At 40.4% G+C, this 14163-nt stretch overlaps 1 protein-coding gene across 1 annotated transcript in view; it reads right to left on the reverse strand.

The window, feature by feature from the left end:
* The window catches only part of LOC109710694 (1,4-alpha-glucan-branching enzyme 3, chloroplastic/amyloplastic-like), a 61194-nt gene that overhangs the window by 38638 nt on the left and 8393 nt on the right, over positions 1–14163 (reverse strand). The window contains exons 5-8 of the mRNA XM_020233430.1: positions 13442–13460; positions 13135–13256; positions 11581–11671; positions 11331–11432 (exon numbers count right to left, since the gene is read on the reverse strand). Of these exons, the coding sequence (XP_020089019.1) occupies positions 11331–11432; positions 11581–11671; positions 13135–13256; positions 13442–13460 (334 nt within the window). The remainder of the gene's footprint in view (positions 1–11330; positions 11433–11580; positions 11672–13134; positions 13257–13441; positions 13461–14163) is intronic.

The following is a 14163-nucleotide window of genomic DNA, read 5'->3' on the forward strand; positions in this document are numbered from 1 at the left end:
CGTGAGAAAAACTTCCTGATGTCCCTACTGCTGCTGGCTAAACCAACTCCAGACCGAGATCCCTATTCTAGCCGTCTCTGCTGCCAGCGACCCCGCCGCTGTGGAGCAAACCCTCCTAGGTGCTCCTATATTGTCGCCCTCCCTTTCTTTGTGTTCCGATTGACCCTCGATTACTGGTTGGACTACAATGCTCTTGAGGACAACTTGGTTCGAATGAAAGGTTGCTCCAACTTTGTAGCTGACAACTGTTGGCACTCCGGATCATCAGCACGGTGACCAAAATGTTGTTGCCTATCTATTAGAGTTGTTGGTCGGCTTCCAAATTGCAGAATCGTTGGCAATTAGCCTAAACTTCAAGTTCCATAGTAATTGTGCGATTAGATGAGTTATTGGGGTCTCTTGTGCAAATGTGCGCCACTGGCTGCCTTAGGAAGCATTACTAGAGCTAAAGTAGTTCTAGGATGAGTGACCCCCTGGGAAGTAGGGGCGTGACATCGTGGGCTGCGAAAGTGCTTCTGGTAAATTTTCAAGAATTCCGACGGGTATTCAGAATTGGTAAAAAGGAACCGATCATCTGATCGCATCATTTAGTAGTTAAGATAACTTTGGGTCACTTTGGTATTGGTTTGGGTTGTAGGATTAATTATCACTCCATGGGATCCTTCTTATGCCAGGGCGACGTTTAGGAGCATCTATTGAGTCGTGGACTCGGGTTCAATTTTTAGGTGGGTTTAGGGTTTAGGTTTCAATCCGAAGTCGGTAAAGTGGTGCCTACTCAATTACCTTCTTTTATCCTTTATTCTCCTCAATGATTGAGTGTATGTTTTGCAACACCTAACTTATTATCGTAGTTGGTCAACTTCAGTTAATACTTCATGTAGACTATTCTTTGAGATGTCTAGCAGTAGACCTTTCATTACTTGATTACAAAACAGCAGTCAACCTGGCTGGTCGGCATTATACTACTACCTTTGTAACATTGTTTGACTATTGGTCGGTGAACTTTTTAGTTATCTCTGTTAGCTATTTGCCGACAAGTTGGCTATTGAGCATATAACATCGATCGCCACCGCTTATAGAGCATTTCACCTACACCAATGGTTTGGCCACCACAACGATATTCTATTTCGAAAAAAGTGGCTGTGTTCCCACCACTAAGCCCTATGTGGTATTTTCGTAGTGGGGTACTAATACCGGTGACTGAGCACAAGTGTGGCATTGCCTAAGATCTTTAGACCAACACGGCGGTATTTGGATTAGGTTTGAATATTAGACTATTTGTCCAGTTGATGCATATATGTATTTGTTTATCCTTGTTACAGTAGCGGCGGTATCATTTCAGATGTTTAGTCGTATACTTTTTTTTTCCTACTTTACTTTCACTATTGTATCAATTATATTTATTCATACATGTTGTATTTATCTTATCGCTCTCTCTTCTTACCAGTACATACAACTTGCCTTCGGCGGCTTGCAATACCACTAAGAAACATGTTTACAAGCTTTTCACCCCCTGTTTTCCCCGGTGACGATAGAGGTGAGAATCAGTGCGTGAGGGAGCTATTAGATAGACATGTCTCCCTGGCAATAACTTTGAAATTTATTTTTACTTATATTTTAGACACTTGTTACTTAATTATCCCTCATGTTAATAATTGTCAATTTATGCTTCTCAGTAGTTTCTTATAGATTCTTTTGGTTTTTGGTATCTCTTTACCGTATTTGTTGTTATTCATTTTGTTAGTCGATCATTTAATTGTATGTTATTATCTATTATCATTATTGTTGTTACTATTGCAGTTCATGTGATGGTTGAATGTTGTATTCTTTGTCCCTACGCCATACATATGCGTGGGAGACTTTCCATTTGGACAGAGGAGACTTCGCCCATGAGGCGAGTCTGCACAATCTTTTGGGCCTAAAAAAGTATGTTTTTCACTGTTTTCCCTACAAAAATTTATACAAAAAAGCCTCGGGCGATAACATGTCCTACAACGATTGTTTCATATAATTTAACAAAATATATAACTTTCAGAATTCCAAAAAATGAAAAGATAAATTGAAGTTATTATTCTCTCATTCCACTTGATTTAGTCATCATACAAAGTTTTCATCAACGTTTAAAGTGCCATAGCACGGGGGCGTTGTAACGCCCCAATAGTCCCACATCAGGTAAGAAATGATTCTGATTGGAATATATAAGGCCTACGCGCTAGTAATAATAACTGGACTTAAGCATTTTGGGTCGGTGGTGTGAGACCAACGAGTTATTGTTGCTAGCGGGTCGGGTCGTTACAATTGGTATCAGAGCCGAATTGTAGCACACTGGACCTTTGCAAATTGCGAGGTTCGAGTGTTTGATTTGGATTCCGAACTTTTCCACACTTGGTGGAAGGTCGTGGATGGTAATCCGGCCTAAAAGTTCGATTTCTGGAATTTTGGCTTAGTCCTGAGAGTTTTCACTCTCGGGGACCAGTCCCTGGTGGGAGAGACCGGTCCCCCCGGAACAGTGTTGCGGCAGACTTGAGGCAACCGGTCCCTGGCTGTGAGAGACCGGTTCCCGAACGTTGGTTTTGCGGGGAGGACCTGAGAGACTGGTCCCAGCTGGGAGAGACCGGTCCCTCTGGGCGAAAATTGCCCAGTCCGGGCTGATGCACAGTTTTGATTGTTGAGGGACCTATGTGGATATTGTTACCTGGGAGGGCTTTTAGGCCATTTCTCCTCTCTCTTTCCCTCATTTCTTACTCTCTCACGCTCTCTAGAAAGAGAAGAAGGAGAGGCAAGAGGAAAAGAAGGAGAAGGAGGAGAGTTTGCTTCGTGGACTTTGGACTTCTTCCTCAACCTCTTCTTTCACCATTGGAGACTTGGGGCTTGCTTTTGAAGCTTGGTAGTGGATCAATCTTTAACCCTAGAGGATTTCGAACTTGGTTTGGAGCATCCTAGAGGTTAGTTGATGATTTCCTTCCTCTAGATTCTAGCTTTGGTGCTTTTGTTGGTAGAAACCCTAGATTTTGGGATTTAGGATTTATTTTGGGAATTTTCGATTTGGGGGCTTTGAAACCGGATTGATGGGTTTAGAACCTTTATTTAGGTTGGATTTAAAGAACTCTAACTCCTATTTGGAGCTTGAGAGAGGATTTCTTCACTAGAGGTGAGTTTCTCCACCTTAGCTTGAGATGGTTAATGATTGAGCTTAGTGTTGTTCGTAAGGTTCGTTTAACCTTTGTTCCTACATCTTTAGGGCGCTAGGGGACTAGCGGACACCTTCGTCGGAGCAAACGAAGGATCGCAAGACTTGTGGTGGGTTTGGCTTCATGAAAACAGGGCAAAATGGCCCCTATGCTTTCTATACTTGTCGTAACATCCTTTTGAATGCAAATCCATGCTAGAAAGGATTTATGGGAATTTTAGAACACTTAAAATGCATGCCTTATGTATCATGAAAATTTCACTCTACATAATAGGGCATTCTGGGCATTTTGCATGCATATGAGAAGTGTTCGTGTTAGCGAGTTGGAAACATGTCGCTTATGTTAGAATTTGCTCAAATTATGCATTTGTAAACAATAAACTCATGTTTGAACTTAGTGGACAAAAATGCCATAAAGAGGCACTTGACATAGTAAACTGTGAAACTGCAACATAGAGACATAGTGATAGGCCATTGAACATCTGCTATATTCCATGTTAGAGACATGACGACATAGAGATAGGCCNATAGTGATAGGCCATTGAACATCTGCTATATTCCATGTTAGAGACATGACGACATAGAGATAGGCCTTTGAGACATTCGACGTATATTCCATGTTTTTAGACATGAGGACTTGGTACTAGAGACAGATCTTTCGCTTGCTTGCCATTGTGCTCATTTGCACATGCTTGTGAGGGTCGCTTCCTACAAGCCGGCACTCCGGAGATGGCCATCGCGACATATGCTCGCTTGTGCGGGATTGGGCGCCGAAATGAGATACCGTGGGAGAGGCTCATTCCTAGAGTGGGGATGTTGGCTACCACGGGACCATTAGGCACGGCGCAGGCCAGACAGCCTACGGGTGGGTCTTACATGATTGGAACTTAGTGACAGAACATGCCATTGGGACGTTGACTAGAATAGTAAACAATGACATTTTACTATCTGCATTGTGGACATTCTGTTGGTTGCATATTTATACTTATACATGCTAGTCACATTAATGTACATTCATGTTATAGCAGCTTTATTAATTACGCAAATTCATGCTGGGTTGAGGCATCATGGTTTAGTAAGTACTTATGTTTAGTTGTTGTTATTCCTTTTGATTTTACTCGTACTTACTCTCTTTTGTTCAGTTTGGGCCTAGTGGCGCATATCACTGAAGTCAGTAATTGCCCACTGGGAACTATTATTTAATAGTTCTCACGCCCCTGTTTCTATGTTTCCTTTTCAAAGCCTTCGGCACCGACGGAGGCACGAGATCGCGGCAAAGGAGTCGCATAGCTAGATAGCGGAGCTTGCTGTTGCTCTTAGGTGGTCACTCTCTTCTTTTTGGTTTTCTGAGAGAGAGCTTTGTTACCATGTATAGAGACCACCCATATTTTTATGTTTAGTATTTGTATTTGGGGTTCTTCTTGTACTACTTTATGTTTTCATCTAGTGGATTTTAGTTTTATGGTTCTTTTTCTCTATTGTAGCATCTAGATATACTTACTCTGATACTCCTAGATATTCTCTTTTTACTGCTTCATTTATTGTTTTGTTTTAGACGTCTTATATATTTTAGACATATGGCGGGTCAGGACACGCGCCGGGCGTGCTTCCGTTGGGTCCTGGGGCGTGACACGAATACTAGCCGAAAGTGTGAGAACTAAATGCTATGCGGGGCAAAGTGCTACACCAATGGATTTGGTGGGAGCCACCTCTTGAACCCGTAGAAGCCACCTCTAAAATCTCACATCGCCTAATAATTATGGTTCGCATTTGTGATTTGGTTTGGACCAGATGAGGACGTCAGGGTCTAAACATGGAGAGTTTGTAACGCCCCAATACTCCCACATCGGGTGAAAAAAATTTTCTAATTAGAATAAATGAGGGCTACAATCCAGTAATAATAACTGGGCTTAATCATTTTCGGCCGGTAGTGTGGGCCCATCGAGTATTGTTTCTAGCGGGTCAGGTCACCGCCAAGGCCGCTGCAGCCGCGGGGTTCCTCGGGCAGCCTCGGGCCCAGGGGAGGCTGCCGCTTCATCAAGTTGCCACCGCCAAACAGGGCCCTCACCGCCGCCTCCCTCCGGCCTCAGGCGACTTGTCGCCACCGCCTAGTGGCTTCCCCGGCCGCCGCCGCCGTCGAGCCACCCGAGCCAGAGCCTTAGTCGTGCGAGCCATGCCTTCCTGAGGCGCTGCCGCCACCACTTGTCGCCGCCGGCCGAGGGGAGCAATAGACTCCCCTACCCCTCCGCAGTCGACCCCGGCTAGCGCCCGCCGACGGCCGGCTGCTCCCGCCTCTAGTCATTTAGTGCTTGTTTTGCCCTTTTTGACGTTTTCCGGCCATCTGACGCTCCTTGAACCACCCGAAAGGGAGCACGGCAATCCCTGACCCTCACTGATCGCCGTGCTCACCTCAGATCCTACTGAAGAAGCTCTGTTTCGTTGCGGTGCCTTCGCTGCTCCCGGTGCACCTTCGTTCACAGCACTTCGTGAGGCTCCGGCGCACTCCTCGGCAGTCGTTTGCGCTCCGGACAGCGAGCACGGTGTCCAGCGCATCAAGACCTATTCGTCCGTGTTCTCGCTTCATCCCGAAGGCGCATGCTTTAAGGTAACGACCCTAAACACTCGCTTTATGCATATTAAATGTGAATATATGAATGTTTAGGGGTTTCTGTGCAATTGTGGTAGAGTGCACTGTCTAGGACAGTGCATGATCGCTGTTTGTGACCCTCTGAACTAGTCGTCCAGGTTTCAAAACCCTCGTGGAAACAAAAATGAGTTTTGGTGCGTTTTTCGGCGAAATCGCCGATAGAGCATGGTTTCGCATTGCGATAAGTCTCCGGCTGCGTGGTCGCCCCAAAAATCATCGCCTAGCCTCATTGGCTGGCCGCCGGGGTCGCCTCGTGTGTTCGGAAGTGACAGGTGAGCGGTGGAGGCTTCCAGTGCCAAAGTGGACACTTCCTGATGCCTGGAGCGAAACGGTCGACCGACAACGACCAAGTTGACCTTGGTGCTTGTGTTTGCTGCCCGGACACTCAAATGGATGTGTTTCAGGGCAGCGGGTGAGTCATGGCATGAGTCGGTGTATTTCGGGACGTTTCGTGGGTCTCACGGGCATCCCGATGCGTTTTAGGGATTCCCGGCGAGTTCAGGAATCGATTTTGGGAAACCGATCCCGCAGGTGGTTTTGGGTTTGTGAGCGATGTCTTTTGAGTCGATATGTTTGGTTTCTGACTCGATGGACCTATCGTAGGTCCGATAGATGGTTCTGCACACTGCGAGAGTTAGGTGCAGCTGTGACACAGGTGGGTACTTCGATTCGAAGTCGGTTCAGTGGTGCACACTCAGTGATATTCCCTCCACTCTTTCCTCTTACTTCTTGCATATATCTTATACTTGAGCCTTACACTACATGACTTCGACTCTAGCTCTACTTAGCATACTCCTCTCTTGTTTGCCATGACATAGAAGTAGAGCATTAGAGGTTGCCTATACATGATCGTATACATCATTATTGACCTGAGTAGTCGGTTCTCGTAGACGCATCATTGATGACCTGAGTGGTCGTTTCTTGTGCATACCCCATTGATGACCAGAGTGATCAATTCCCATAGACGCGTCATTGTTGACGGAGTGATCGATTCTTGTGCTTATACCATTGTTAACCTAAGTAGTCGGTTCTCTTGGACGTGTCGTTGTTGACCCGAGAGGCCGGTTCTTGCGGATACACCCTAGATGACCAGAGTGGTCGGTTTCCCTATACTCTTGTCGATGCTGACCTCGTACTTTCTTGTTGACCTGAGTGGTCGGTACCTACATACTTGAGAGGATGTTGAGCTTGTCCATCCTAGTTGACCTGAGTGGTCAGTACTTGTGTTCCCGTATAGCTTCGATGACCTGTTGGTCGGTGTGCCTCGAGGGACGGTGATTGCCGGCCATTCGCATCGATCGCCACGGCTCAACAGTATTTCACGAACACCAGCGGTCTGATCTCCCACAGGATGGTGTTCTTTTCCGAAAAAATGATTGGTTGCCAACCCGTGAGCCCATTGCTAGGATTATATGCCAGACAAAGCGGTTGTGGCTTGCCTGAGGTCCTTAGACCGACACGGCGGTATAGATTTGGTACATTTGGAATTTTCGTCCAGTTGACGCATATAGTTACAGTAACGGTTGTTGCATGCTTACTTACAATTCTTCTCTCTTTACAACTTACATTGCTACTGTAGACCTTTCTTTACCTATACATGGTTACCGGTGAGTACGTTTGGCTTCGTCGACGTATGGTACCCATAGAGGTATAATGTGGGCCGTGCCGGGCCGAACGGCCCACGTGCCGCCCGGCCCATTTTACACCCCTAGGTACCCACTAGGAGACCCTCGTTGGCTTCTCACCCCCATTTCTCCACAAGTGATGCGGGTGGCATTTGTCGGGACGTAGCGTAAGGCCGTAACTAGTGGCGGTCATAAAGGTCTCGATTTACGGTATAGGTTCTTGATTACTTTATACATAGCATTAGACATACATGTGATAATATAATTCACCCCTATACCTGTTAGTAGATGATACATGTGGTTCAGTCGATGCTTTATACTCGCAAGTTTTTGGATGAAATATTTATGTGTTTTGGATACTCGAGATTTTGGATACTCATGGTTTTGAAATTTTCGTGGCTTTTGAACACTTGTAGCTTTGGACTCAGTTTTCGAATGTGGTTCTTTATCCCTCATGGTAGCGTTTTCAAAATAATGATTTCCGTGTGGGAAACGTTTTTAAATGGTTTTCTCGAGGCTTTTCACAAAGATAAGAGTTTTAAAAAGAAGTCTTCAAGCGGGAGACAATTTCAACTTTTAGGATGAATGTGAATGAATGTGGAATGGATGTAACTGAGAACGGCTAGCTGGTTGATGTAATATGATGATCCTTGTACATCCTGTTGTTGTGTGTGTGAGCGGGGATTTGGTTGTTAAATTGTACTACGTGCCATGCCGTGCAAATACAGGAGAGACTCTGTCCGTTTATTCCAGGAATTTTCTGTATTTGTGGTGGGTCTGTTGCACGTCTTTGTGGTCCAGGTTTCAAAAAAAAAGGGCAGTTTTTTCGCTAACTTTGATTTATAAAAATAGCCCGATTTCAGACTGGCTATCTAAAAGGACCTCGGAGCATGACAATGAAACTCATGCCTTTTTTAACTAGTAAAAGGGTGTTCGGCCTAGATCATAGAAAGTGATTTTAGGGCAAAAAGTGATTTTTTCCTCAAATAGAGCATCTGGTAACCTGTTTTTCAAAATCTAATTCTGATTCCTATAATCAATTTTCTAATTTTAAAGAACTAAAATCAGCAGCAGTTAAAACCTACTTCTTAAAATATGATTTTGAGTTTGGACTCATATTTTAAGTTCAAATTTTAATTTATGATTCAATTTGAAATTTAAAATTTAAATTGTAAATATTTATAATTTAAATCTCAAATTCTAAATATTAAATTTTAAATTTCAAAAGTTTAAATTTCAAATTTCACGTTTAAGAAAAAATTTAAATTTTGAAATATGAAATTTCAAATTTCAAATTTGAAAAATAATTTTTACATTTTAAATTTTAAACTTTAAACTTTAATTTTAAATTTTTATATTATTAAATTTTTAACTTTTAAAGTTATAAAATTTCAAATTATAAATTTCAAATTTCAAATTTAAGATAAAATTTAAAATTTGAAATATGAATTTCAAATTTACTTTTTTAACATTTTATATTATATATTTTAAACTTTAATTTAAATTTTTGAACCAAGCGCTCTATAGCTTTTAACCAAAATCAATTCTCCAAGTCAAAATCAATTCTGCAAAATTCACTTTTCCAGAATCTAAGCCAAACAACCCTAAGTTGCCAATAGATCGAGACAAGTCAATACATAGCCAAAATTCATAATTATTCCCTAAAATAGCCAAAATTCATAATTATTCCCTAAAACTTTTAAAATACCATTACAAAACATTATTGTGATCAAAAAAATTAAAATAAGACTACCAAAATGTGCCATTAGGAGGCCATGCCCGTGCCAGCACGAAACCATGCCCTTGTTGTACCATGCCAGCTACTTTCCGGCAATGCCCCCTATATCACAGCACTTTAATCCTTGCTACTCGCTATTCTTAAATTGAGCCGTGAAAGATATGAAAGCTCATCTTAATTGAGTTCACTCCCCTAATCATAAAAGGAAAAAAGTGGTCTAGTTGAGGCCCCTTTAATCATGATTTTAGTTTGTTTTTCTAGTGTTCAACTTTCCAGTACTGAGATTGAAGCGCTATAGATGCCTAATTGCCTATACCTCAACCACTGTGTAGCCTAGCTTTCTGTTTCCGAAGAAGTGCGATACAAAAATGTAAAGAGAGCTAAAATTATCTATGCTCTCACTCCAGGTCTTAACTCCACTGTAATACTTGCACCGATGCACCGATTACACCTGAATTACTTCTAAGCGCCCCTATTAAAGTATGATCTTTTCATACTTTTTGTCACGCCCCAAATCCAAGGCGTAATATAGACGCCGCATATTTGCTAGAATAGAAAATATGCAAGGCTACAAAACCCAACAAAGGATTAGACAAAATGGTAGTCATAAAAATTCACTAAATTCCACGATACAGAGAAAGAACAAAATAGAAAAAATAAATTCAGATGATAATTCACGAAAACCCACTTAACATCTACCTAACCACACAAACAAAATAACAAAAGCACTTAAACGACAAACTATGACTAGCGTTCACTCAGTCCAGCCCTCGCCCGGCAAAAGACTCAACGCTGGGTAGGCAACCATACACCATATTAGTCGGATTAAGCATGTAAAATAGAATATTTTCTAAATAATCAGATATAAATTTTCATACTGAAAATGTAATAGCAATGACTGAGTTTCACAAACTTTTAATCACGTTTTAGAATCGAGTCTTAAACAGACACGTTTTACAAAATATTTAAAAAAAATTAGATTTGAAATGAACGTCTCCAATAACTAGCAACCCATTGGCTGAGGTCCTAAACACACATTAGAGACACCGAAGGCACAATCACAAAGCGAAAGCACCCGAAAATGAATCTAATATCACCCGAAGGTGCGTCACCCGAAGGCGCACCACAAAATTGCACTCGAAGGTGCATCACAAAATCAAAACTAGTTTCTATCACAAAATTCATGTTGACATGGCCAACATCTTTATAGCAATATACCAAGGAACATAATAACTTCAAAATTATTTATCCAGTCAACAATTAAGAACGAAACAAATTATCAATTACTGAAATTTTATCAAATAAGCACAATTTCTAAAGCACAATTTTTTCTAAAAACAACACAACAGTCAAGTCAAAATTTTTTAACAAATATATTTTTCTTTCAACGATTTTTAATTATATAAGCACGCTCAACCCTAATTTTGAAAAACTACATAGAAAGGAATTTTCATTACCGTAACATATTTCTATAATCTTTTAATCAAAATAAACTAACAGGCATTAGGTTGCTTACCTCTAATTAATCCACGTATCGTTCGATCAAACGTAGGACATCAAATTAATCAATGAAACCTTTTTCCGTGATGATAAATGAAACGACTACAAATGGCATGTCTTTGACAATCCAAACAACGTCAGCCACAAACGAAACACCGCCGTTGAAGATCAAGGAGTGCGGCAGTGGAGGTAGCATGAAAAGACGAGATCAAGGATTGTGCAAGAAAGAGAGATTACGCGCGTGCAAATCGCACACGCGCAGATAAGGTTGAACGAAAGAAAGAGAGAACAGCTAGTAGGAAGAAAAAGAGAGATTAGAAGCCCTTTTATTAATTAGGTTTGCATAATTGCACATAAACCCCTAAGTTTTTTAAATTGAGCAAAATAATCCTACTCTATCAAATAAATATAAATAAAAAATATGGGGTATTACACTTTTGCTCCTCAAGCACCGTCGAACGCCACCATCCATTAAGCATGAATATATTTAAAAAGAATTACATTTCTGAAGTAAATAGCGTGACAATTATTATGTGTTCTAAATAAAATCTCTAAAAAATATAAGAGCTATTAATGATGCCATATGCAATTTTTCAGACTTAAATGACAAGGTAATGTAAAAGCACTTACTCCTCCATGGCCCCGGTAAACGTAGCAAAACCATTATGAGTATATATCATTGAAGAGAGTGAGTGAAACTGGAATCCATCGATCCGGTACTCAGTTACCCACCTATCAAAATTAATATTTGGACAAGCAAGTAATAAAAAAAATACAATAATGAAAAAGAAGGACATTTTGTAGAAAAGTTTATAATGCATGACAAACATGTAAAACCACTAACATTATAATAAAAGTAGAATGCAACTTCAGTAATTACCACTTCAAGTTGGATAAAAGAAAGTGCAAGACATCAACATCACCATATTTAAACATTCTTGTGCCCCAATATTTGTGATGACCTCGTTTTCCTATTAATAATACAACATAGGCAGTCAAAGACATACACAGAATGATGTACAAGATGGACAAACAACTAACCAAGTTACCAAAAATTGATAACAAACAATGTAAAGAAAACATTCATTCTGGAATTTACACAAAATTAGCAAACGCAACCATGAAATTTTTAGCAGCATGCAATAGACAAATAGTAATTAGGTAGAAATGCATGGAGATCCCCTCAACTATAGGCCATTTCCCTCAACTCCAAGATAGCCCATGTTGAGGGGGTCCCAACACATTTTTCATTTAACTATAACTTAGCATAAAGATGTAAAAATGAACTTAATAGCACATTTGTCAACAAAATAATCCAAATTTTCAAATAGGAAAGGAAATTGAGGATTTGACTTTTATCCTTTCCTCAACAGATTGACGAAATATATTTGAAGCAGCATACTAAATGACATCCTAAATGCACTAGCCTAACAAGTATGCCTTTTATTCACTAACTAGCCTTCTATATCCCTAATAAAGCTTCTCTATTTTGCAAGAAGGTTACCGCTTACCAAAATTGCTTACTCTTCCAAAACAAGGTTTAGATGATGGTACGGTGTAACATGCTTGGTGCCCAAAAGCTGCAAATTACTACAAAATCGTTTCATGCAGCATCTTGATCAAACACCACAAGCATCATTGCTTATCAATCATCATAGAATCATTCAACTTATTTTTAATGAAAAAGACGACAATTAAATGAAATTTCTAGGTCAAAAGGATCAAGGTCCCCAAGATAACCACAAGGAGCATATATACCTATAAAGCAAATGTCATGATATTTGTAAACTGATTGCTACAAATCTTGCCAGAAAACCTTGATTTTCCTCTTGACCATTCAGTTATTAGAAAAGATTTTTTGTCTGTTACATTAACTTGTTCACTTAACTCAGACAGCAGAACATTTAACTGTCACATAAAACAGACTCCAAACAGCAGATGTTGTCTCTAAGTCTGCAAGCATGCACTAGGAGCAAACCGTTCCAATTATATGTATGGGGGTTTGTGTATGTATTTGAAACTTAACTTGGATGCCAATTGTGGGTTCCAAGAACATTTTGTTCTCAGCATGTCCAAGCAGATTATGATTCAAAGCCCATGATTTAATGGATTCAACACCCAACATACATGCTCTTACTGTTCCAAAAGGTACAATACTTGCTACCACAGTAGACTTTAAGATCATTCTGCAACTAAATTGAACAAATAAAACAAAACACAACAGAGTACATTCACGTACTTGGAAAAGACAGTTAAATTCATACCAAAACAGTTAAATTCATGCCTCCTTCAAGAAAATGATATAGAATTGGCCAAGTAAATTACCTACTTGTCAAACATCAATAGCATATGAACTTACTAAATTACAAATGCAGACCAAGTTAGCATCATTTTCAGCCGAATATAGAATAATTAGACCAAAAAGGGATGATACCAGTGTGAAAATAGCAGTCATTTGATCCATCGAACAGAGCTAACCCAACTGATTCATCTGCTGACGCATACGAGTGGACAATATCTAGAAATACCAGGATCCCAAGACCTGTGCAAAGAAAACTTTATATATTAGTTGTCCAAAATCCACAAAATCAATAACCGGAAGACAAAAAGAAAACAATATTCACCTCTATAATCTTGCTATGTATTCGTTATTCATAGATCCACATAATCAAATTATTAAGCCCTTAACCCCACTATTACATTGGAACTAGTTCCAATATATATGACTCATGCAAATGCACAATTTTATTTTTGAAGCATCTGTAGAAATCCAAGAAAAATTAAAAAGTTATAATGCAAACCAAAAGATCGACTAAGGATACTACATGCACGCAAACTGCATAAGTACTACTAAGAAGAGAACATGATGGTAAAAGAAGGAAATACATAGTGCAAAATACAAGACATGAAATTTCATTTCAGCTTTTTAAGAAGAAGAAACATGTGCTGAACCCATTGTAGAAACTGAGTTTTTATTTATATAAAATTCAAAAAACTGGTGTATTTCTATGAAATTGTACAGTTTTCAGTGAAACAGAATCGCTACTTTCGAGGTCTGGCAGTGACAAGAGTCGTGAGAGGAACCATTTTGTGATTTTGCGCTATAAAAGCGTGATTTGGAGAGTAACTGCGAGAGGATAACCGAGGCATTGTGGGTTTTTCTACAAAAAGCGCGATATTTTATGCGCCAAATTGCGTAAAAATTAATGGGGAGGTGCTACTATGCAAAATACATGCAATGGGGGGCTTCTGGGTAAAAAACTTAAAATGAGAGGGTCTAAAACGCAAATTTACAAAAGGTTTCAAAAGAAAAGGCTAGAATTTTTTCAAATTTTCTCTCTTCTCTCCCTCCCCCTCGCCCCAGCCGCTACCAACCAACCCTTCACAGTCGCCGGCACCACTCCTGCCTCCGACAACCCCGCTCCAACCGTCAGAGCTCCAGCCAACCCAAAAATTTCTTTCC

Source organism: Ananas comosus, linkage group 5, assembly GCF_001540865.1.
Source record: "Ananas comosus cultivar F153 linkage group 5, ASM154086v1, whole genome shotgun sequence".
In the NCBI taxonomy this organism is placed as follows: domain Eukaryota; kingdom Viridiplantae; phylum Streptophyta; class Magnoliopsida; order Poales; family Bromeliaceae; genus Ananas; species Ananas comosus.